Source organism: Callithrix jacchus, chromosome 12, assembly GCF_049354715.1.
Source record: "Callithrix jacchus isolate 240 chromosome 12, calJac240_pri, whole genome shotgun sequence".
Taxonomy (NCBI): Eukaryota; Metazoa; Chordata; class Mammalia; order Primates; family Cebidae; genus Callithrix; species Callithrix jacchus.
The window spans coordinates 84,752,691-84,778,041 of NC_133513.1; the positions used below are offsets into that span (position 1 = coordinate 84,752,691).

Genomic DNA, 25,351 nt, shown 5'->3' on the forward strand with positions numbered 1-25,351 from the left:
TAGGCAGGAGTTGGTGTGCTGGAGAGGCAGTGATGCTATGTTTTTGTGCCTCTCAGACTCAGCAACAAGTGTTGACAGTTCGGTTTCTGGACACTCATAGAGCTTCATGGATTTACTCTGTGAAGCCCAGGCTGATCACCCAGATCCCACAGAACCCCTTATGGCTCACCACTGAAGCCATTTCCCTTCGGTTTGGGGCAGGCAACAACCAGAGAAAGTGGGAAGGGTTAGTTAAATTTGGGGGCAGGTGAGTAGCTTTTAAATTTTATATCCACTTTTACAGTATGGCATGTGAAGCTTAGAGCTCAACTGTTATCTAATAATGAGTTGTTTTTTTTTTTTTGGGGGGGGAGGAGGGCAGGAAGGAAGGGATGAAGGAAGGAAGGAAGGAAGGGAGGAAGCGGGGAGGGAGGGAGGGAGGGAAGGAAGGGAAGAAAGGAAATCAAGCAATGAAAGAGACATTGCCGACCTGGATCTAGAGGTTTACAAGTTGATTTCTTTTTTTTTTTTTTGAGAGAAGGAAAGAAAAAAAAATAAGTAAAGGAGAGGAAGAAAGAGGGAGAGTAAATGGAAATATTGCTTTATTTTGAAAAAAATTGGGTATTAATAATGGCCAATCAATGTTTCATTTAAACTAATGGGTAGGTGTGATGTGGTATTGACAAGAATGTATATTTTGTGTATTTGAAGTGGAGAGCTCTATAAATACTTATTAAGTTTACTTGTTCTGGATCTGAGTTCAAGTCCTTGATATCCTTATTAATTTTCTGTCTCATTGAATCTAAGTCTCCTATCTGGGTGTTAGGATCGTTAGCTCTTGTTGTTGCATTGATCCTTTTACCACTATATCTTTGTTGCTTTAAAATCTATTTTATCCGATACAAGAATTGCAACTCCTGCTTTTTATTTATTTATTCTTTATTTTTGCTCTCCATTTGGTTGGTAAATCTTTCTCCATCCCTTTGTTTTGAGTCTTTGTGTATCCTTGCATGTGAAACAGGTCTGGATGTAACATGCCGTTGGGTTTTGGCTGTGTCTTTTGATTGGGAATTCAGTCAATTTAAATTTAGGGTTACTGCCATTTGATGTTGACTGGCTGTTTTATCCATTTGTTGGTGTAAATTCTTCTTTATGTTGGTGCTCTTTACTTTTTGGTGTATTTTTAGAAAGGCTAATACTGGTTGTTTCTTTCTGTGTGTAATGCTTCTTTCAGAAGCTCTTGTAAAGCAGGCCTGGTGGTAATAAAATCTCTGAGTTCTTGCTTGTTCATAAAAGATTTTATTTTTCCTTCAGTTGTGAAGCTTAGTTTGGCTGGATATGAAATTCTGGGCTGAAGGTTCTGTTCTTTGAGGATGTTGAATATTGGCCCCCACTCTCTTCTGGCCTGTAGAGTTTCTGCCGAGAGAGCTGCTGTAAGTCTGATAGGCTTGCCTTTGTGGGTAATCTGACCTTTCTCTCTGGCTGCCCTTAGTATCCTCTCCTTCGTTTCAACCCTGGTTAATCTAACGATTATGTGCCTTGGGGTTGCTCTTCTTGAGGAATATCTTTGTGGTGTTCTCTGTATTACCTGGGGTTGAGTGTTGACCTGCTTTGCTAGTTTAGGAAAATTTTCCTGAATAATATCCTGAAGGGTATTTTCCAGCTTGGATTCATTCTCTCCTTGGCATTCAGGTACACCTATCAAAGGTAAATTTGGTCTTTTCACATAGTCCCACATTTCTTGGAGACTTTGCTCATTCCTTTTTATCCTTTTTTCTCTAATCTTTTCTTCACGTTTTATTTCATTAAGTTGGACTTTGACCTCTCTTCTGCTTGAACAATTCGAGTGTTTAAACCTGTGCATACTTCTCGGAGTTCCTGTATTGTATTCTTCAGTTCCATTAATTCACTCATACTCCTCTCTAAGTTGTCTACTCTCAATAGGATTTCATCAAACCTTTTTTCAAAGTTCCTAGTTTCTTTACGTTGGGCTACAACATGTTCTTTTAACTCACCGAAGTTTGTTATTATCCATTCCTTGAAGAGTGATTCTGTCATCAGGAGGCGCTCGATCTCCATCAAGCCTTGTTCCATTGTTGATGTGGAACTGTGATCATCTTTAGAGGGAGAGGCGTTCTGACTTTGAGTATTCTCAGCTTTTTTACGCTGGTTTCTTCCCGTCATTGTAAATTTATCCTCCTGTCGTCTTTGAAATTACCAACTTTCAGATTAGGTCTCTTGAGTGGACGTCCAGGTTGTTAGTTCCCAGGGCCAGAGCAGCGGCGTTAAAACTGATGGTGCTTTTCTGCCCAGGATTCTCCTGTCGGGCTTCCTTCTTGTTTCCGTAGTAGGCGACTCTGCCTTCCCGGGGCTCCAAACCTCGGTCAGAAGGGGAACCGGTCCTGTTTACTCTGCGCCGAGCGCTGCCGCGTCGAGGTGCCGGCGGAACCGCTGCGCCGACCACGAGAGTCGCACTGGCGACTCGTGTGTTTCCACCACTGGGGGATCTTCTGCTCTGTGAGCGACCAGAATTTGTCTGAAAGTGTGGCGTCCTCTAGTTCTCCGCGCCTTCCCTGAGAGCTGCAATCCCGGGATGTTAGTGATCGGCCATCTTGGATCGTTTAATAATGAGTTTTTAAATAGCATTTTTAAGTAGTGCATGCTAGATGTTTTTCTTCTGATTTGTTTTTTACAGTAATATACTTTAAAATCTGATATACATACATGTAAACTTTGGATAAATTCGGAGTTAAAAGAGTTATTAAGTAGAAAATAAAATTGTAATATTTCCATGTGCATGTTCTGTAATCATTCATGTTAAAAGTTTAGAATAATTTGGGTGTAATACCTTTTTTCTGTGCAACTATTTATGTGGTTTGGAAAAGTAACAACATAGATTCAATATAAATAAGAATTTAGCACTTGGTAGTCTGTAGATGAAGATTTCTGTATGTATAAAGTTAATGTTTATATACTTGCCCTATTTGTTGTCTATTGTATTTTAGGAATGTAAAGCTGTTACTTTAGCTGTGCAGCCACGTTTACTTGATATCCTTTCAGAACATTTATATTATGATGAAATTGCCGTTCCATTCACACGAATGCAGAATGAATGTAAACAGCTTATATCATCATTAGCTGATGTACATATTGAAGTTGGTAATAGAGTAAACAACAATGTTTTAACAATAGATCAAGCAAGTGACCTGGTGAGTAAAGAAACAACTTTCTTAATTATCAATAGAACATGAAATTTAGGTTAAAAATTTGCTATGACATGTTTACCACAAAAAGACATTAATTTGTTGAGTCTGTGTGTGGCTTGGTAGCCTGTCATCTCTACCCGTTAGAAAGATTATTTCATTGTATAGACTTTATTGAAATAAAAGAGTAAGGAAGGATTTTTTTTAAACAAAAATTCTGTTAAATCAATGCACCTTTATTAGAAAAAGCTATTACATTTTGTCATTTCAGCTTTGCTTAAGACTGCAGAGTATAGAAAAAAACTGCTTCTACAAGTTGATGGGTACTTCTTCCTGCTCTCAGCCTATAATGAAAATATTCAAATATATAGAAAAAGTGATGAAATTACATAATATAACACTCATACTCAACAGCTAGATTTTACAGTTAACATTTTACCAAGTTTCTTTTATCACATGTGTATTCACCTACCTTCTCCTCTATCCAGCCATGAATCGATCCAGGGCAGTTCTGTTTTTTTTTTAATGCATTTCTAAGTTTCAGATATCAGTATACTTCAGCAGCTTAAATAATTAACTAAAATTCAGTATTTGTTTATGATTTTTTGCTGTTTTGAGGCAAATTTTAGGTACTAAAGCACACACATCTTAGGTGGGTCATTTGATGAATTTTAATGGATGCATATGCCTGTGAAACCTAAATCCCTATCAAGATACAGAACATTACCATCACCACTTCCCAGTAATCTCTGCCTCTCCCCGCTACCAAGTAACCATTATTCTAAAAGTAACCTGACCCGAAGACACATTACTTTTGCCTGTTCTGGAATTTAATGTAAATGGAATCATATACTGTGCTCTTTGGTGTAAGGATTTTTCTTTGCATGATGTTTTTGAAACTCATCTGTGTTATATATATATCAATAACTTACTCTTTTTTATTGCTTGAGTTTTATTTCATTGTATTATCATACCACAACTAGTTTAGGCCATTCTCCCTTTGATGGACACTTGGGCTGTTAACACTTTTTGACTATTATGAACAAAGCCACTATAAACCTTCTTCTACAAGTCTTTGCAAACATCTCTGTTTTCATTTTTCTTGGGTAAATATATACGAGTGGAATTGCTAAATCATAAGATAGGTATAGGTTTAGTTTTAGAAAAACTACAGACTGTCCCCAAAGTGATTGTATCATTTTACCTTCCGACCATCAGCATGTGAATTCTGGTTACTCCACATCATCATCAGTGTTTGATGTGGTCAGTCCTTTTATCCATTTTAGTGATTGTGTGATGGTGTCATTGTGGTTTTAATTTGCATTTCCTTGATGACTAATATGTTGAATACTTTTAAATTTTTTATTAGTCATTTGTATATTCTCCTTTATGAAATATCTTTTCAAAATCTTGTCTGCTTTTAATTAGGTTGGTTGTTTTGTTACTGAGTTGTGGGAGTTCTTTTTATGTATCCTGGATTCCAATCCTTTGTCAGATAGATGCTTTCTGAATATTTTCTGGCAGTGAGTGGCTTGCCTTTTGATTCTCTTGATGCTTTTGTCTTTGGATGAGCAGATATTTTAATTTTGGTGAATTCTGATTTATCAGTTGTTTTCTTTTATTTTTATTTTTTATTTTTGAGCTAGAATCTTGCTGTCATTGCCCAGGCTGGAGTGCAGTGGTGTGATCTCAGGTCACTGCAACCTCCACCTCCAGGGTTTAAGTGATACTCCTGCCTCAGCCTCCTGAGTAGCTGGGATCACGGGCATGTGCCACCACACCTGGCTAATTTTTTTTTTTTAATTTTTAGAGACGGGGTTTCTCCATGTTGATCAGGCTGGTCTGGAACTCCTGACCTTAGGTGATTCGCCCGCCTCAGCCTCCCAAAGTGCTGGGATTACAGGCTTGAGCCACCGCGCCCAGCCATCAGTTGTTTTCTTTCAAGGCTGTTATATTCTGTGACTTAAGTCATCTTTTTTTTCCTTTTTAATCTCCAAGCGGCAATGGTATTCACATATGTTTTCTTTTAAAGTTTTGTCATTTAGTTTTTTTTTTTTTTATTACTTTAGTGTATGATTGTCATTTAGTTTTTATGTTTAATGTTTTTGTATAGTATGGAGTAGAGGTTCCAGGTGTGTTTTCTCTTGTAGATTTCTAATTTTTCCAGCATTATTTATTCATTTCCCTGTTGGATTGTTTTGGCACCTTTGTCAAAAAACAACTGAAGTATAAGTATGGCTGTGTTTGTGGGCTCCATTTGTTTGAACTATTTGTCTTTCCTCATGCCAGCACCCATGCTTCATTACAGCAGCTTTGTACTTAGTAAGTCCATGAGACTTACTAAGGTAGTATAAATAAGTTCTTCTTTTTTTGAGTTATAGGATCAGAAATTGAGCAACTTCATTTGTTGGTCCCCATGAAAATAGTAATTTTCATTTCTTATCCCCATTTCTAGTTGAAAAATAATATAGTTGAAATTTTTAGTTCTCACTTGTGAGAGAAAGCTAAAATTGCTGCTTTTTCCCCTGGGTTCTCTTCTTTTATAAAGTTCTTTTCCTGATTGTTGTTATTCTGTAAGTTTTCCTTTTTGCCTCTTCTCTCTACTTTTTTACCTGTCTGAAATTAAATCTCAAATTTTCTTTATAGTCTGGGTTCTCTGCCTACTGTTTCTGGGAACTTTTCTTTCTTAAACTCATCAAATGGCCCATTCTCTAAGATTTTCTTATTCAGATTCTTTACTCTCCAATGAAACTACTGTTCTGCTTCATTAGTTTTATTAGTTCAGTTGTTTTGACTTGGGCTAGAACACAAGCATAAATATCAGAATCTCTGGAAGACTCTTGCCTTCTTCCCTTCCTTCCAGGTGCCTTGGCTAGGAGCCACTGCCTTTTCTATCTTTAATTGAATCCCTTGTTTTCCTGTTACCTGCCAACTATAGGCATTTCCCTGTGCTCTGTCTTGTCTCTTTCACCATTCTCCTGATTTAGTTCCTACCCATGTACTGTGTGCTGTCTACTCTCAGTCTTTCTCACATTCTTTTAGTCATTTTTACTTAAATATCTCATTGTCACTTCACACTGAGCACAACCAAAACTGGCTTAAAAAAAAACAAAAACAAAACAAACAAACAAAAAAAACCCAGAAAACAAAGGTACTCTTTTTATTCCAGTCACAAATCTTGTCAACATTTTCTTTCAGAAAGTCTCAGGTGTTTAATCTTTTTTCTATTTCAATTATCAGAGCCCAGTCAGATCTTAGTACTTTTTTATCTAGGTCCTGACTCTTCTCTAGGGCTCCAGGCAGCCTCTGGTCCATTTTATCCTGCGTGCTGTGTTAGACTAACAATGGTCTTTTTGTGCCAACCTGAACATCCCTCCCCTGCTTAAGAACATTATTTTCCTTTTCCTTGCTTTTTCATTTTTATCTTTCTTTTCATCACCTTCTAAATTCTCCATCTCTTATCTCTTCATTATTTCTCCACTCACACCCAGTTAGCTTTCTTCTTGCAGAAGTACACTACGCTAATTCACTTTACCTCATTTTTTCTTCTGTGCCTGAGTTTGTTTCCTTTGCTAGGAATTCCCCACCCCTAACCTTCTGTGCTCTTCCAGAGTTCATCTCTTGATATTCCTCTTCTGCATGTTGTGCTCAAGCTACAATAAACTTTTTAGTTCCATGGACAGTGCCCTGTTTTCCACTCCCTACCTCACTTTGTCTGTTTGCCAAGATGTTGCTATAATCCCTGATTGGCCTACTCTTTAAAAACCCAAGAATAAGTGTTACCATCCTCTGGCAAGTCTCCACTAATCTCTTTTTCTAAGAAAAGATTAAGCAGTACTCGGTATTTCCACAGCTCCTTGCACTTACCTCAGTTACATGTTACGTTTTCTTAATTCTTTATTTATATCTCTCTCTCCCACATTAGTCTCTGCATTTTTTGAGCATATGAAGACATTATGTCTTATTTATCTCTTAATATTACTTAATAAATATTGGTTGAATGATTGAATTGATTTGGAGGTAACTGGGAGACTTTTCCTCAATTGTCTACAGTCATTGAAAAGTGGCATAAGCATAATGGATTTAGGACAGTGTTTTTTAACTTTTAGCATTGTAATCCAACATTTCAAATGGGTAATTTTTATGATATGCAAATTATATCTGAATAAAGTTGGTAAAAAAGATGGACTGAACAGTCTTTTAATCAGGCCAAAGTAGTCTGGTACAATAGTACTGTAGCCTTAGCTCTTGGTAATTAAATGAATGATAACTACATCATTTTGTTCAGTTTTGTTTTGTTTCTTTTTCTTCTTCCATCACCTGGGCATTTCCACCAGAAGGGAGTTAAAGAAAAAATGAGAATGTTTCAGTTAGCAACACTGAGCCACTTAGTAAACAGCCACCCCAAGTTTTTATGAAACTTGAAAAGAATACTTTTTCCAAAAAGAAGTTTGTGAGTTTCTGCATTCCTTAACGAACAGTTAGTTTATATTTCCTTATAGCTTTCTTGTTTCACTGAAGTACTCTGTGAGTATTAAATGTGATTTTCCTCAAAGTCATTAGACATATTTATAAGTTAGGCAGTTTTATTCTTCTCAAGAGAATGTCTTTCTTAAAGAATATAATGCTAATGTTAAATTTTAGCCAGATTAAAATAAAGTTTAGTTGGGAGGTTTTAGACATTAGTGTACGTAGTACTAAAACAATATTACATATTGTGGAAATCAAAATTGAAACAAAGCTTACTGTCTACCCTTTAGGATCTTACAGTCTATTTGGGGTTGATAATGATTAATGATTTTTAATTTCTTTTTTTTTAATAGGTCACTACTGTTTTTAATGAAGCCACATCATCTTTCGATTTAAATCCTCAAGTGTTACAGCAGTTAGATAGTAAACGACAGCAGGTCCAAATGACAGTTACAGAGACCAACCAGGAGTGGCAAGTGTTGCAGTTGAGAGTGCATACTTTTGCTGCATGTGCAGTTGTGAGCTTGCAGCAGCTTCCGGAGAAATTAAATCCTATCATAAAACCATTAATGGAGACAATTAAAAAAGAAGAGAATACACTAGTGCAAAACTATGCAGCTCAGTGCATAGCTAAACTACTTCAGCAGTGCACAAGAAGGACGCCCTGTCCCAATTCAAAAATTATTAAAAACCTCTGTAGCTCACTTTGTGTGGACCCATATCTAACTCCTTGTGTCACATGTCCAGTACCAACACAAAGTGGCCAGGAAAATTCTAAAGGTATATACCTAAACTTTTATTTGGGGTAGAGAAATAATTAACCATTTAAATTTGTTTTTATTTACTTATGGGTATAATTTAAGCACAAATCCAGTTCATGTTAGAGGTCCCATTCTGAGAGAAAAGACTTGATTATAACAAAACTCTTTGTTACATGAATTTGCACATACTTCTTTCTTAATCAGTCAGAACCCTCTAAGTTCAAATAAGCCATTCATAGAAGATCTTTCAGCTGAAATAAGCTGACTGAAATCTGAGAGACAGGTGTCCACCCTTATCTTTGCCTTCAAAATCATAATTATATGGTTTACTCTAACAAGCTAGAATAGTTAATTATATCAAATGTTATTTACTGAAAGCTTCCCCCCCCACCCCGCCCCTTAACCAAAGTTATTATAAAATCTCTGGTTTCCCTAATTTAGTGCATGTTTTATGAGATTAGTGAACTCTATTTCTTTTAGTACTTTTAGTAAATAATACTTAACCAACTTTTTTGCTTTCAACTGGAGAATTTATATGGAAAATGAGAACTTCCATCTGTAGGCTGGTCTCAAAGACCCATGTTTTCTTACATGACTCAGTCCTGTATGATTTTTGTATGTGTGGTTGTTAACAAGATTTTGGAAAAACATTATTTGAAATGTAATAGACTTACAATTTTGGCACAGTATAGATCTTGAAAAATACATGAATGGACTAGAAGAAGAAAGGTGGACATTTTGAATATTAACATCTTAAAATGCAATGGGGTCATTCTTCCACCTCACCCCTCTCAACCCCCATCTCTACTAAAAATAGAAAATTCACCAGGTGTGTGTCTGTAGTTTGCCCCATTGTTATGTAAGACAGTATTATTTTGCGGTGGCCAATTTTTTTTTTTAATTATGGTGACTCTGGATTTTTCTTTTAGAACTTGCTTGAGATATTTTTAAATGTTTCTCATTATACTTAGGTACAGTAAGTTTTTAAAAATTAATAGGCCAGCCTGGGCATGGTGGCTCATGCCTGTAATCCCAGCACTTTGGGAGGCCAAAGCAGGTGGATCATCTGAGGTCAGCAGTTTGAGACCAGCCTGACCAACATGGAGAAAACCTGTATCTACTAAAAATACAGAATTAGCTGGGTGTGGTGGTGCATGCCTGTAATCCCAGCTACTCAGGAGGCTGAGGCAGGGGAATCACTTGAACCCAGGAGGCAGAGGTTGTGGTGAGCCAAGATTGCACCATTGCACTCCAGCATGGGCAATAAGAGTGAAACTCTGTCTCAAAAAAACAAACAAAAATTATAGGCTGCGGGCTGGGTGCGGTGGCTTATGGCTGTAATCCCAGCACTTTAAGAGGTCAAGGGGGCAGATCACTTGAGATAAGGAGATTGAGACCAGCCTGGCCAACATGGTGAAACCCCTTCTCTAAAAAAAAACACAAAAATTATCCGGACTTGGTGGCATGCACCTGTCATCCTAGCTACACAGGAGGCTGGGGCACGAGAATCACTTTAACCTGGGAGGTGGAGGTTGTAGTGAGCCAAGATTGCACCACTGCACTCCAGCCTAGGCAACAGTGTGAGGCTCTATCTCAAAAAAGAGAAAAATAATAGTCTGTGTACACCTGTAATCTCAATAGTTTGGGAGACTGAGGTGGGCAGATGGAATGAGCTCAGAAGTTCGAGACCAGCCCGAACAACATGGTAAAACTCCATCTCTACAAAAAATATAAAAATTAGCTTGGTGTGGTAGTGTGCATCTGTAGTCCTAGCTCCTCAAGAGGCTGTGGTGGGAGGATTGGATCACTTGAGCCCGGGAGGTGTAGGTTGCAGTGTGCTGAGACCATGCAGCTGCACTCCTGCCTGGGTGACAGAGACCTTGTCTAAAAAAAAAAAATAAATTTATATATGCTTTAACTGAAGTTACAATTTTTTTATGTGCTGTTCCTTACTGTTCAGATGACTGTACAACCTGGATTGTATTAGGTAAAAATCCTATGGAAATAGACTATTTTGTTGCCATTTCATTATCTATAGAAAATATTGGCCTATGAAAGTTGAGGCCCAAAAGACATAGTTTAAAAATACATTATATCTTTTATGGAGCCGAAAACATTTGGTATCACCTATATCATGATTAAAAGGTTATTTAACTTTTTTCCTTATTAGGGTCCACCTCAGAAAAAGATGGAATGCACCATACTGTCACCAAGCACAGAGGTATAATTACACTCTATAGGCACCAGAAAGCTGCTTTTGCTATCACAAGTAGACGAGGTCCTACCCCCAAAGCAGTAAAAGCTCAAATAGCAGATCTTCCTGCAGGAAGTAGTGGAAATATTCTTGTTGAACTTGATGAGGTAAATAGTTTTTTTCTTTGAATGCTTTGATTTTTAAACAAATATCTGACTTACAAATTGAGAACTAAGTTGTATTAGCTTCCACAACTGTTTTTAAGTGAAAGGACTGAGATTAACTTCTGGAGTACTCCACAACAATATGATCCAGATAAACAGCAAACCTCAGATTTCTCATATCTCTCGTAATTTTTACCAACTTTATTTTCCTAGGCAAGACAGCCTTATGATAAAGGATACATACATTATTTATAAATATAAACTAATTCATTCCTATATAAGTGACTGTAGAGAAGGTGTTAAATAATAGTGAAAGCTAACTCTTCTCTGTCCTTTCAATGCACAAATGTAATAAAATTGCCACTCACCTGATTTTTTATTCAATTTGAAATATATTACATGTGTAGTGTGAGGTAGGGGTCTAAATTTATTTTCCATATGAGCAGCCAGCTATTATACTATTAAATTCTTTCCTCCCTGACTTGTAATGGCACCTCTGTTTCTATTTGTGAGAGTTTATTCAGGGTTTCCATTATCTCCCATTGGTCTACCTGTTATACAGTACAGTCCTAATAACCAGTGGTTTTTTAAAAAGTGTTTTGTTTTGAAAATCTCACAGTCACATTATTAGCAATGGAATGAATGTTTTAGTTAGTTCTTTGGATTGCAAGACAGGAATTTACGTGGTTTCAGCAGTAAGCCATCAATACTAAAAGACATGTCTGTAAAATACAGGTCTCTTTTAAGTTTCTTTTTAAAATCAACAGCTTATTATCAATATTTCTCTTAAAACATTCTGTGAAGTTTTTTCCACTGGCAATATTTCCCTGTAATTTAATAGAAATTTTGATTTTGATATTTATATCTCTAAAGTTTGCATAGTTATTCCTCCAGTTAAATGTAATTTTAAAAATATATATTAATATCTTTTGGGGGGAACAGATTTATGGACTGTTAATTACTTCCGAATAAGAATTACTGATCTTGGGATTAGCTTAATCTTGTTCTATCCGTTAAGTGAATGTAAATAAGGATAGATCATTTCATCTGTCTTCTCCCTAACTGATAAGTTTCTTTGGGGCAGAGAGAAGAAGGGGGAAAAAATATCATTTAGGACTATCTCTAGAAACAGCACATCTATTCCTTATCCTCAACCCCAAAAAAGTGTTTTGCTTTGGACACAAAAATCTAATTAGTTATTGTAGGCCCCTGTAAATTTAATTATTGGGAAATGTTTATAATTGTGATAAACATGTTTAATAATTGCTTACTTGGTTAATGGTATCATTGTGAGTTCTTTAATGGTTACTTTTAAATTCTCTTGATAAAATTTTAAATGCATTATAATTTTTTCTGAAATTCTGTTTTTATCTAACATTTAATTTTAAGGCCCAGAAGCCTTACTTGGTACAGCGGAGAGGAGCTGAATTTGCTTTGACAACTATAGTAAAGCATTTTGGTGGTGAAATGGCAATGAAGTTGCCGCATCTCTGGGATGCCATGGTTGGCCCATTGAGGAATACAATCGACATAAATAATTTTGGTATACACATGTTTTTATGAGTCCAGTTTTTAACAAATTTTAATGTATATCAATTAAATATATCCTTATAAAATAAAAATGCCTCTGTGCCTCTACCTAGTTATTCCAGATCAGCTGGTTAGTTTTAAAATGGAAACTTGGTTTAAAATAAAAACACACACTCCTTATTTAAAAAAAGAGATATCTGGGCTGAGCGCAGTGGCTCACACCTGTAATCTCAGCACTTTAGGAGGCCCAGGTAGGCAGATCACTTGAGGTCAGGGGTTTAAGACCAGCCTGGTCAATCTAATAAGATAGAAAAATTAGCCGGGCATGGTGGCACATGCCTGTAGTCCCAGCTACTTTGGAGGTTGAGGCAGGAGAATTGCTTGAACCCTGGAGGTGGAGGTTGCAGTGAGCTGAGATTATGCCACTGCACTGCAGCCTGGATGATGGAGCAAGACTCTGTCTCAAAAAAAAAAAAATTTGTTTTTAAAGAGATATTTGAAATGGATCATTATGTTTAAGGTCTTGGGTTGCTTTGCATGTGGTACCCGAGCATTTAAATTAAGGTTGTGGCATTTAATTTTAAGACTAAAAAGCAAAACTGACTTTCCTGTGCTAGCTGAGAAAGTGCTAAAAGTTTCTGTGGGCTCTAGATTTTGAAAACTTATTTGCAATATAATGCAGACAATATATTTTAACAGATGGAAAATCCCTTCTGGAAAAGGGAGATGGCCCTGCTCAAGAACTGGTGAATTCTCTGCAAGTTTTTGAAACAGCAGCAGCTTCAATGGATTCTGAGCTACATCCCTTGGTAACTAACTAATGCAAGTGTAATATTTCTTCAAATAAAACATGTCTTATTTAACAAGTCTTAAGGCTTGAAAGGTACAGCTTTGTTGTCATCCTTAGTAATTGCATTTTTCTTTGCTGTGGTATAACTAGATTCCTCCTTTAAACAGTGAAACTCTTGTGGGCTTTGATGTAGACCTGGCTGCTTGAATTTTATAGAAAATCCACCCTGGAAACTTAGAATGTAGGGGCATTGAGGAAAGGACTCTGATGGCACAGGAACCAGGTATAAATAGGAAAGAAAACTGCAACCCTGATTATCGAGATCACCCCCAAGAAAGGAAAAGCACACATAATGAAACCTGTTTCCTAGTTAAGTATAAAGATGAAAGGAGTCACCTGCCTAAGGTGATGCTGGTCAGTGGCAAAGATAGAACACTGGTTTGTGATTTATTTTTTTAACTATTGAAATGTGTCTTACAAAAGAATCGGGACAGAAGGAGGAATAAATAGAGAATTATCTGTTTTTTTCATAAGAGAATATTTTTCTTTTCATATATGTGCAATAGGAAGCTCTCTGCAATTTACACCATTTTGAAGGGTATTAGCCCCAGTTCTCTATAGTTATCTAACATAAAAGGGAGAATCTAGGCGAGGGTGGAGAGGAATGGATTTTTTTTTGTACATAGTAATGAAGTATGTCCTTTTACTTGTTAAAGTTTTGCTGATTTACTATTAGTAAAGAAAAGTTGAGTCCATTTGTATGCTCTTAGCCTCCATAATTAACAACACGCATTCAACTGAACTGTAAGGCTCATCAAACTGTTTAACAGATACCTGGCTCTCATCAGCATTAATCCTGGTGTTCCATGTAGCAGACATTTAATAATAAAGTGCTGTTGTAATGCTGTTGTGATTATAATGCCTATCATAAGCCAGGAAGCTACAGAGGAAGATACCTATCAATGTATGATGCTAGAATAAAATCAGTAACACTCAAGCCACTGGATAAAAATTATGTAACCTTAACCTAAATTAGTGCTACCAAACCTGGTAGGGGCTGGTGATGTGTGGTGGTATTTTCCCAGCCTCAGTAGGATAATCTTACCAAACTTTTGGTTTGTTACCTGTTAATTTTGGAAAGAATTAAGAATTAAGTGTTTTTGTATGCCTAAAAGAGGATATGAGCAGAGGAGAGGTTCCATACCTATTTTCCCCCTTCTTTTTGAAAGATTTGTAATACATTAGTTTGGATTTGGATTAGTTTTCTATTGAGAATGTTTTGACAGTAATGTTTTGAAGTATTTGGAGATATTTTTAGTCACTTAGGATATTGAGAACTTTCCTGAGCATGGGCTATCATAGTTACATATTAAACAGTATTTCCTGATGAGAATTCTGATTGCCTTTAACTTTTTGTTTTTAGTTGGTACAGCATTTGCCACATCTTTATATGTGCCTTCAGTACCCCAGTACCGCAGTGAGGCACATGGCTGCTCGTTGTGTAGGTGTCATGAGCAAAATAGCTACCATGGAAACAATGAATATTTTTTTGGAGAAGGTTCTTCCATGGCTGGGAGCAATTAATGACAGTGTCAAACAAGAGGGTGCAATTGAAGCACTTGCCTGTATCCTTTTTTATTTGGCAAACTGTTCAGGAATAATATTCATTTACTTAAGGATAATTAAAATAAAATTGATGTATTCAAATATGTATATAAATAACCTGCCATGTTACAAAAAATAACTTTATTACATCTTATTTTGAAATATATATATATTTATTCTTCAGCGTTCAACTTGATTGAAATATTTTTATATTTTATTACAAATATGTTACAAATTGATTTACCTTTTATGATAACAATTTTCACATGGAAACTTAAAAGAATTACTATTAATTTTAAAATAGATTTTTAATAGGCAAAATAGTTTTATGTACATTATGAACTATATATCTTGTAAATGATTTACTTATTTATAATCAACGTCTTATTAATCAGGTGTTATATAGGTAGTCCCTATGTTATAAACATATTATGTTTTTAAAGTATGTTCATTACTTGGGTTGAAAATGACCAAAATATACTAGATAATTAGAAATATACAGGCAAGCCCTTTGCTAAGGATACGGCAGCAGCTAACATTCTTTAACTCAAAGTATCTGAAAGATATTTCACAGAGCACAAAAGATGGATGAAGATCAAATCAGTAGAAACTCTGGTTCAAAAATACTGAAGATTACAGGAGAACTGCGCTTACTAGGCTCACTATATCCAGCTGGTGATTGTCAAGATCCTGGTGGGAAATTTGGAATTAATCTTTGAGTGACACTGAGTTGGACTCCTTTATTTACAATGTGACTTGTTTTATTTTAACATTGGATTTCTGGAAGCTTCTAGCAATTTCTTTATGAAAAAAATCTTGTTAGTAAAGCTTCCTCCAGCCTTCCTCAGAAGAAAAACATAATTTTATATTCCTAATCATGAGAAAGTTACATAGTATTTTCCAAGGAGCCACAAAATGGGCAAATACTGTTATAATTGGATCATAGGCCCGGAGGGTCAGTCTCTTCCCTTATAATACAGATGAGAAAATCATGAGCCTTTCAAAAAGTTACAATCTTGGTATCAGTTTGTTTGTGAAAACATCTGTCTCGGAACTATTTCAGAATTTCCTTAATTACTTACTCAGGTGTAATGGAACAACTGGATGTTGGTATTGTTCCATATATTGTCCTTTTAGTTGTTCCTGTATTGGGAAGAATGAGTGATCAGACAGACAGTGTGAGATTCATGGCCACGCAGTGCTTTGCAACGCTCATTAGACTCATGCCACTTGAGGTAAGTCAAAGATACTTGCTTTATAGACATAATGTTTTCTATAACTTTATCCATAATAATTGTAACCTTTTTTAGGGCCAGGTACAGTGGCTCACTCCTGTAATCCCAGCACTTCAGGAGACTGAGGCGGGTGGATCACCAGAGGTCAGGAGTTTGAGACTAGTCTGGCCAACATGGGTGAAACCCTGTCTCTACTAAAAAAAAAATACAAAAAAAAAAAATTGGTTGGGTATGGTGGTGTGTGCTTGTAGTCTCAGCTACTCAGGAGGATGAGGCATGAGAATTGTTTGAACCCGGAGGCAGAGGTTGCAGTCAGCTTAGATGGTGCCACTGCACTCTAGCCTGGGCGACAGCAAGACTCTGTCTCCCAAAAAAAAAAAACACTTTTTAAAGAATATGTAAGGCTAAAATGAAGGCATTATTTCAAAAATATTTATATTACAATAATTAAACATTTTAGACTTGTTTTTTTTTTTGAGACAGAGTTTCGCTCGTTACCCAGGCTGGAGTGCAATGGCACTATCTCGGCTCACCGCAACCTCCGCCTCCTGGGTTCAGGCAATTCTCCTGCCTCAACCTCCTGAGTAGCTGGGATTACAGGCACGCGCCACCATGCCCAGCTGATTTTTTGTATTTGGAGACAGGGTTTCACCATGTTGACCAGGATGGTCTCAATCTCTTGACCTCGTGATCCACCTGCCTTGGTCTCCCAAAGTGCTGGGATTACAGGTGTGAGCTACCGCGCCTGGCTCTTGACTTTTAATAGGTACTTTTTTTTAAACACATGGAGTTTTAATTTAAGTAAAACAAGAAATCTGACACTGTGATTCCTAAAAAAATTTACTGATGCTTTTCTAGAAATAGAATTGTTCGTATTTCTATGCGTAATTCTGTTTCTAGGAATAGAATTTTTCTGGTAACATCTAGGTGTAGACTGTGGGCTAAAGTTTAGGCAGAAGATAAATTTGAGAGATGGTAAATAAGACTGTAAAAAGAAAATGAGGTTTCAGTGAGAGTATGAAAAAGAAGACTAGAAAGATCACGTAGGAGCTTTTTGGAGTATGTGCACGGGGACACAAATAATGTGTGTCCAGTGCAGGAAACTGAAGTGGCTTGAAACACAGGAAGAGCCAGGATCCCACCCCCAAATTGTTTTAATCATATTTTGATGGGGTTTACATAATTCAGGAAATAGTAGGTATGGCATGTCATCCATGTTGTAACATGTATAAGTACTTCCTTTTTATTGCTGAATAGTATACCATTGTATGGACATACCACAGTTGGTTTATCCTGTCACCAGTTGATGTATATTTGGATTGTTCCCAGCTTTTACTAATAGTTTTTATGGGCTAGGTAAGGTGACTCATGCCTGTAATCCCAGCACTTTGGGAGGCCACAGCGGGTGGATCACTTGAGGTCAGGAGTTCAAGACCAGCCAACCAGCCTGACCAGATAAAAATACAAAATGATGAAACCCCGTCTCTACTAAAAATACAAAAATTTGCCAGGTGTGATGGTGTATGCCTATAATCCCAGCTACTCAGGAGGCTGAGGCAGGAGAATCACTTGAATCTAGGAGGCAGAGGTTGCAGTGAGCCAAGATCATGCCATTACACTCCAGCCTGGGTAACAAGAGCGAAACTCCGTCTCAAAAAAAAAAAAAGAAATACAGTGACTACTAGCACATTTTGATGCCATTGCCTTGATTCTTAGATACACGCAGTTTTCTCCGTTATAACTTTAGCAATGTCTGTGCAAATGACAACAGTGATTAAAAGCAAATAATGTTTTCCTTTTATTACGAAATAGTTGAAAAGGTCTTGAAGATCCATAAGGGCCTTGCAGACCACATTTTGAGAACCAATACCTTAGGGTATCAGAACACTAAAATTGAGAAGTGCCAGTAACAGCATTTAATTCAAAATAAACTATACAACTTTATATACCTGTTTATTAAATAAGGCATGGTGTAGGAAAATGAAGTTGTCGCTTGTGGTCTTTTAGATATTCCATATATATTTACTTAGTAGTCTAATTATAGCACCTTCATGCTTGTCAATTTCTTTAACCTTGTTTGTCTTTAAGTCTTTATATAATTTTCAGAATTCTGTTTTGTTGTGTTTATTTGATCTAAGAATGAAATTGTGAGTACATAGTTTTAATAACTTTTAAAAAATCATTTTAGGCAGGCATTCCAGACCCTCCAAACATGTCAGCAGAATTAATCCAATTGAAAGCCAAGGAGCGACACTTTTTGGAGCAATTGTTAGATGGGAAAAAATTGGAAAATTATAAAATTCCAGTACCAATCAATGCTGAACTCAGAAAATATCAGCAGGTAAGTTTTATACCTATCTTGTAAATAGGAATAGTGAGTTTTCCTTTCAAATGAACCTTGAAGCATTGTGGGTTTACGGAGGGTTTGGTTTTTTGAGACAGGGTCGTGCTCTGTTGCCTAGGCTGGGGTGCAGTAGCATAATCATGGTTCACTGCAGCCTCAAACTCCTGGACTTAACCCATCTTCCCACCTCAGCCTCCCGAGTAGCTGAGACTATACATGTGTATCACCATACCCAGTTTTGTTTTGTTTTGTTTTGTTTTTTTAAGTAGAGGCAGAGGTCTCATTTTGAGACCAGGCTGGTCTTGAACTCCTGGCTTCGAGTGATCCTGCCAACTCAGCCTCCCAGAGTGCTGGGATTAGAGATGTGAGCCACCGTACCTGGCCTTAAAGTATTTTGTAAAATTCGTTTAGTAAAATTTTGTGTTTATAGTGTCTTATACCCATATATTTCTCTTTGGCCTACAGAAAGATTTTTGTTTTGTGCAAATGTTTTTTTTTTTTTTTTGCCAGAGTTCTTTTGGCTAGCAAACATGTTTTTTATAAGAAAAATAAATTTATGATATGTTCACGTTTATGATTTTTCTCTCTCTCCCTAACAGGATGGTGTGAACTGGTTAGCATTTCTTAATAAATATAAACTTCATGGAATTCTGTGTGATGACATGGGTTTAGGAAAAACTTTACAGTCCATCTGCATTCTAGCAGGAGATCATTGTCATAGGTAATTTAAGATATTATTTTGAAATAAGATTTCCAGATTTGGAGAAATATAAACATGCTGTTTAATTTTTTGTGTTTTGCTATTGTAAAGGGCCCAGGAATATGCAAGATCAAAATTGGCAGAATGTATGCCACTTCCTTCCTTAGTGGTTTGTCCACCAACATTAACAGGCCATTGGGTGGATGAAGTAGGTAAATTTTGCTCTAGAGAATATCTCAATCCATTGCACTACACTGGACCTCCCACTGAAAGAGTAAGGTAAGAGGTGTACAGCAATAACAAAATATTTCATCTTTTGTCATAATTAAGATAAGGAACAGTGAAATTTATTAAAGTGAATTCTAATTAGCTCTTTTGGTTGTATGACATGGAAACTTCACTTAAGAAAAGTGAGTGTACTTTGGGAAGATATAATTAGTGAGGCTTATCAAAATGAGGAACTTTAACCATTGTACGATAAGTTGAACTTTCCTGGAGCTGGGGAACTTTCAGGAACCAAAGCCATTTTGTATGCCCCTTTTGGGAGTCTGTGACTATAGCATCTGGTGCTTCTGTTTTATTCTCTTTTTCTACCCACGTTTCTGAGAGCTCTCCTTTGAGCCATATGCAGGGGAATATGCCTGCAGTCCTAACTGTTCAGGAAGCTGGGGCAGAAGGATCACTTGAGCTAAGGAGTTCAAGACCAACCGGGGCAACATAGTGAGTCCCCCTCCCTTAAAAACAAATAAAAAAGAGTTCCGCTTTTCCTTGCTCCCTTTACTTCCTTCTCCTCAGAAGTACTTTTGGTCCACAGTGGCTGCTTTAGCTGCAGCTGCAGTCATTGCTGCACTGAATTTTAGTGTTCTTTCACCTCTGCACCTTCCCTATTAACTGATACATCTCTTATGTTCCTAATTATACATTTTTACAAGTGGAAGCTCATTGATTTTAGCTCATTTTCTAAAGATTGTATAGTCATAATTGCTTATTAGTCCATAGATTTACTGCCCTACTGTGTTAATAATAGCATATATTATTAAATAATGTTATTAAAATTTTTTTATGTAAAATTGTGTATTATGTATAGAAGGAAGATTGAAAAAAACTAAATAAAAAATTGTATATTATATATTCTTACTGTAACTTTATGAGGTACGAATACTGTTATTTCAATTTGCAAATAAGGAGTCTAAGGAATGGGGCATAGCTCCATGGTCACTCAGCTAATTAAGTGGACAGAGTGAGGACTTGAATAGAGGCAGCTTTCAAAAGCTTGCAGAGTGAGGATTTGAATACAGGCAGCTCAAAAGCTTGCACTCTTGAGCAGTTGCTGTAGTGTTTCTTTGATAGAATTCATTCATTTATAAGTGATAGAAATTCAACCCAAACTAGCTTAAGCAAACAGAAAATTCATTAATTCACTAACTTGAGAATTTCAGGGATAGATTGTTGCTTCAGGCAAATCTAGATTACTCTCATTCACTCTTCCTCCCTTTATATAATTAACTGTCACTATTGGGCTTCAGTCTACAATTGGTAGATAAGATGACAATGGGCAGTCTCAGGCCCAAATTCTCTTAGCTTGGCAACTATAGTAAATACATCTTCCCTCTCTCTCATGAATATATCAATACTGGAGATGACTGGCTGCCCTTGTTTAGGTCATGCTTCCAAAACAACCTTTGTGATTAGGGGATTAAAAATTGTCAATAGCTTACCCTCGTTCAAATGCTTCATTTCCTTGGTGATTATGGGGGGCACGTGATTGGTAGTTCCCCCGCATCATCCAGAACAACATGGAGTGATAAAGGAATAGTGCCCCCAAAGAAGAGATGTTGGCAAATAAAGTTGAAATGTCCACCATATTTTCAGTCTGGTGTTCATTTCTTTTCTAATCAGACTGAGTAGGGCAACACAGCCAAGTCATCAGAAGAATAACCTTTCAGAGTCAAGTATGTAAAGTAAGCAGAAGGGAATGCTGGGCTTAGTGGGCAAATTGAAAGCACTTTATATGATGGTAGCTGTAGTTTCACCTTTGAAATTGTATTAACTTTTCATGGTCTCTGTTTTCTAATTTTATTCATTTTTAAATACAGGTTACAGCATCAAGTAAAAAGACACAATCTAATAGTGGCTTCATATGATGTTGTGAGGAATGACATAGATTTCTTTAGGTAAGAATTAAAAATTTTCTTTTAGAAAAATGAATATCAAATTTGAAGACTTAATATTTTCCCACTTTAAAGATTATTCATATAGTTCCTGACATATAGTAAAAGTTGTAAAATTTTCTATATATTCTCCCTTAGAAATATTAAATTTAACTACTGCATTCTTGATGAAGGCCATGTTATCAAAAATGGAAAAACAAAGTTGTCAAAAGCAGTAAAACAACTGACTGCTAATTACAGGATTATTCTTTCTGGAACACCAATCCAGGTAATTATGTACTATTCTTTTTTTTTTAAATATATGTTTGCCAGGTGGAGGGTAGGCTTGGTATTTGGCATGAATTTAAGAAGATTTTTTTTTTTTGTAGTTATAGAATGATAATTTTCCAGTATATAATTATTGCTTGCTTAATGGTTCATTGGTATGTAGTACTATCTGAACAAACCATGTTTTAAAAGTCATTTTTAAAATGTAATTTTAGATTATGTAAATAGAAATCTTGTGTCCAAATTATGAAAGACATAAAAATTAGACTCTACTCCACACTGGCCATTCTCCTTCTTTAGTACACTGCAAGCTGATATTAGCATTGAAAAGCTAGAGCTGAGTCACAGTTTCATATAGAAGTGTGAATACCTGGTGTCAGAAGGAAACTGAAGGCAAATGGTTGTAGAAGTTTATCTTGGGAAGGGAAGGCGATATGTATGTAAATATCTTTAGATACTTTTGAGAAATTATCTGGTCCTCCAGAAGAATTGGTTGCAAATGTTCACATCTAGCTTGGATGGCCAACTTTGGTGGGAAGACCTTCAATCATTCTCTACTTAGAAGTAAACAACTACGTGACCTCTAAGGTTCCTTCCAACTTTAAAAATTGATGGTTCTTTATTTATGTACTTACCTACTTTTTCCTTTTTTGTTTTTTGAGACAGGCCCTCTCTCTCACTTAGGCTGGAGTGCAGTGGTGTGATTTCAGCTCACTGCAACTTCCACTTCCTAGGCTCAAGCAGTCCTCCCACTTCAGCCTCCCAAGTAGCTGGAGCCACAGGTCCATGCCACCATGCCCGGCTAAATTTTTTGTATTTTTTGTAGAGATAGGGTTTCGCCATGTTTCCCAGGCTATCTTGACCTCAAATGATCTGCCTGCCTCCGCCTCCCAAAGTGCTGAGGTTACAGGCATGATGAGCCACTGGGGTTAGCCACTTTTTCTTTTAAATATATTTTTGGTGATGGACTGATTATTATAAGGGTTAGTGTTTTGTCCATTAAGTGAACACTGCAGATTTTAGTAATCACACGAGATAATTATAAGCCTTTCTAAATTTATCAAAAGTTTAAAAATATAAGGCCGGGCATGGTGGTTCATGCCTATAATCCCAGCACTTTGGGAGGCTGAGGCAGGTGGATCACCAGAGGTCAGGGTTTGAGACCAGCCTGGCCAACATAGCAACACCCTGTCTCTACTAAAAATATAAAAATTAGCCAGGCACAGTGGCGCATATCTGTGATCCCATCTAGGTGGGAGGGTGAGGCAGGAGAATCACTTGAACCCACGAGCTGGAGGTTGCAGTGAGCCAAGATCACGCCATTGCGCTCCAGCCTGGGCAACAGAGTGAGACTCCATCTCAAAAAAAAAAAATTTTTTTTTAATATAATTAAAAGGGAAAAAAGACTCTTTAGGCTGAATTACCAAGATTTATTATGCTTCAATTTAAAGTTATAGAAACATCATAGTAATTTAAAATAATGCTTTTACTTGGTTCCGACATCAAAAGTTTTTTGGTTTTTAGTTGTTTGCTTAAAGGGCCTTTCTTTCCTCTTCCTTACAAAAGCCACAGTGGCTCAGAGTCAGGGTGCAGAGCCTGAGTAGGATTGGAAGGCTGTCCAAATGAGAGGACAGCCTAACGTGGTGAGCCAGAGCCTGAGCAGGGTGAGGAAGGATTCTGAAAGGGGAAGGTGGGTAAAAGGATGCCTTAGGACCTATACCTATCAGGAAAGCATCTGAGATTAAAAAGTGCTAGTTTCTTTTTCTTTTTTTCCATGAAACTTCAATAGTAGAATTGGAAAGAATCTGTGCCTTTGCATTGTGACCCATAAATACTGAGTGGGCTTGACTTATAACCAAATTCTAATAGGTTTTTGTTGTTGTTGATGATGATACGGTGATATTGGCCACATTCCTTAAATCTTGCTGTTAATTTGAGTGTCAAAGATAAAATGATAAGAAACTTAGCTTTGTGCTCTATGTACTACTTTATGAGTGCCAGCAGTAAATTACAAACACTATAGACCAAGGTTTATTGTAGTAAAGGAGACTTGAGGATTTCCCTCAGATAGATAGAGTGTTTTCTCCAAGGATATGGACCGGAATTTTTTACACTAGAATAAAGACTTACACCATATGCCTAATACAGTGATAATCTCTCATCTATATCATTGTAATGGGCTCTCATTAATGTACATTTTTTTAGTTGTAAGGAAATAATCCCAGTACAAAAGATAATTGGTCTTTCTGTTTACAGAACAATGTTTTGGAGCTGTGGTCATTATTTGATTTCCTAATGCCAGGATTTTTGGGTACTGAACGCCAGTTTGCTGCTCGATATGGTAAACCTATATTAGCAAGTAGGGATGCTCGAAGTTCCAGTCGAGAGCAAGAAGCAGGTATGAAAAAGATATAATTATAACCCTGTGTAAGTGAATATAATTTTTTCTTAACTTTTTTGAAGCCATTCTCTCTTAAATGTTAACAGGTGTTCTTGCTATGGATGCACTGCACCGACAAGTACTGCCATTTCTTTTGAGAAGAATGAAAGAAGATGTTCTGCAGGATCTTCCACCTAAAATTATTCAAGACTATTATTGTACTCTTAGTCCTCTGCAGGTTAGAATTCTTGGCTTATCATTGTTGGTGGTATGTTTATTAGCAGATTGTTTTGTATGAGCCACGAAACTCTTGAGGAAAGGGGCTTAGCCTTTAGCTTCATCAGATGCAGATAGTCTAAATGATGTGGATATGAGTTTGAGTGTATGCATTTTGAATACAGCACTAAAACAAAATTCAGTATCATAGTTGCTTTTTAAATTTTATTTTTAAGAGACAGGGTCTTACTCTCTTACCCAGGCTGGAGTGCAGTAGCACAGTCATGACTCACTGCAGCCTCGACTTCTGGGTTCAAGCGATTCTCCTGCCTTAGCCCCCCAAATAGCTAAGACTACAGGCATGTACCACACACCTGGATAATTTTTTAATTTATGTAGAGACTGGGTCTCACTGTGTTGCCCACTCTGGTCTCAGAATCCCAGGATCAAGCAGTCCTTCCACCTGGGCTTTCCAAAGTGCTGGGATTATAGATATAAGCCACGGTGCCCAGCCTATAGTTGCTCTCTTATGTATCTAGTTAATTGGAAATATTGCAAGTTTAAATTGATAAGGAAATAAGCCAATGTTTATAAAGGCCAAAAAGCTGCCTCTGTGTTGTCATGCTGTCCTCACATTATAGGTATTATTAATCCCCATTTTTGTAAATAAAGTGACATTCAGAAAAGTGACACAGCTTGGCTATGGTCATATACAATTGTGCAGTGCTTAACGGCATGGGTAATTTCTCAGAAATGCATCATTAGAAGATTTTGTCATTGTGCAAACATAGATTGTACTTACACAAACCTGGATGGTATAGCCGATTGTTCCTAGGCTACAAACCTGTACAGCATGTTACTATACTGAGTACTGTAGGCAGTGGCAACGCAATGGTATTTATATATCTAAGCATAGAAAAGGTATGGTAAAAACACAATATTATATCTTGCGGGATGACCATTTTTTATATGTAGTCCATTGTTGACCTCAATGTCCTTGTGTAGTGTATGACTGTATATCAGAGCTGAGTTTCAAACCTTGGTCCTCATTCATTCCCTTTGAAGTATTGTTTTTATTTTTTTAATTATTATTTTTTTTAGTGGGCAAGCATCTCAATCAGAAGTATGAAGTATTATTTTATTACCTATAAATGTTCAAAATAAATTTTGCCTTCTGCACAGTTCTGATTTTGTACATAAACACCCTTATTAAAGGAATTGTGTGTGTTTTGCTGAGACAGAGTCTTACTCTGTCTCACTCTATCGCCCATTCTGGAGTGCAGTGGCATGATTTCGGCTCACAACCTTTGCCTCCCAGGTTCAAGCAGTTCTGCCTCAGCCT

General features: G+C 36.8%; 1 protein-coding gene across 5 annotated transcripts in view; it reads left to right on the plus strand.

Moving 5' to 3' along the window:
* The window catches only part of BTAF1 (B-TFIID TATA-box binding protein associated factor 1), a 98,361-nt gene that overhangs the window by 56,552 nt on the left and 16,458 nt on the right, over positions 1 to 25,351 (plus strand). For all 5 annotated transcript variants that reach the window (XM_078346014.1, XM_002756414.6, XM_078346013.1 and 2 more), the window contains 14 exons: positions 2,985 to 3,188; positions 8,006 to 8,432; positions 10,584 to 10,774; positions 12,161 to 12,314; positions 13,001 to 13,110; positions 14,515 to 14,716; positions 15,783 to 15,931; positions 18,120 to 18,272; positions 18,875 to 18,996; positions 19,087 to 19,254; positions 21,072 to 21,149; positions 21,285 to 21,414; positions 23,670 to 23,811; positions 23,901 to 24,031. In XM_078346014.1, the coding sequence (XP_078202140.1) occupies positions 2,985 to 3,188; positions 8,006 to 8,432; positions 10,584 to 10,774; positions 12,161 to 12,314; positions 13,001 to 13,110; positions 14,515 to 14,716; positions 15,783 to 15,931; positions 18,120 to 18,272; positions 18,875 to 18,996; positions 19,087 to 19,254; positions 21,072 to 21,149; positions 21,285 to 21,414; positions 23,670 to 23,811; positions 23,901 to 24,031 (2,361 nt within the window). The remainder of the gene's footprint in view (positions 1 to 2,984; positions 3,189 to 8,005; positions 8,433 to 10,583; positions 10,775 to 12,160; positions 12,315 to 13,000; positions 13,111 to 14,514; positions 14,717 to 15,782; positions 15,932 to 18,119; positions 18,273 to 18,874; positions 18,997 to 19,086; positions 19,255 to 21,071; positions 21,150 to 21,284; positions 21,415 to 23,669; positions 23,812 to 23,900; positions 24,032 to 25,351) is intronic.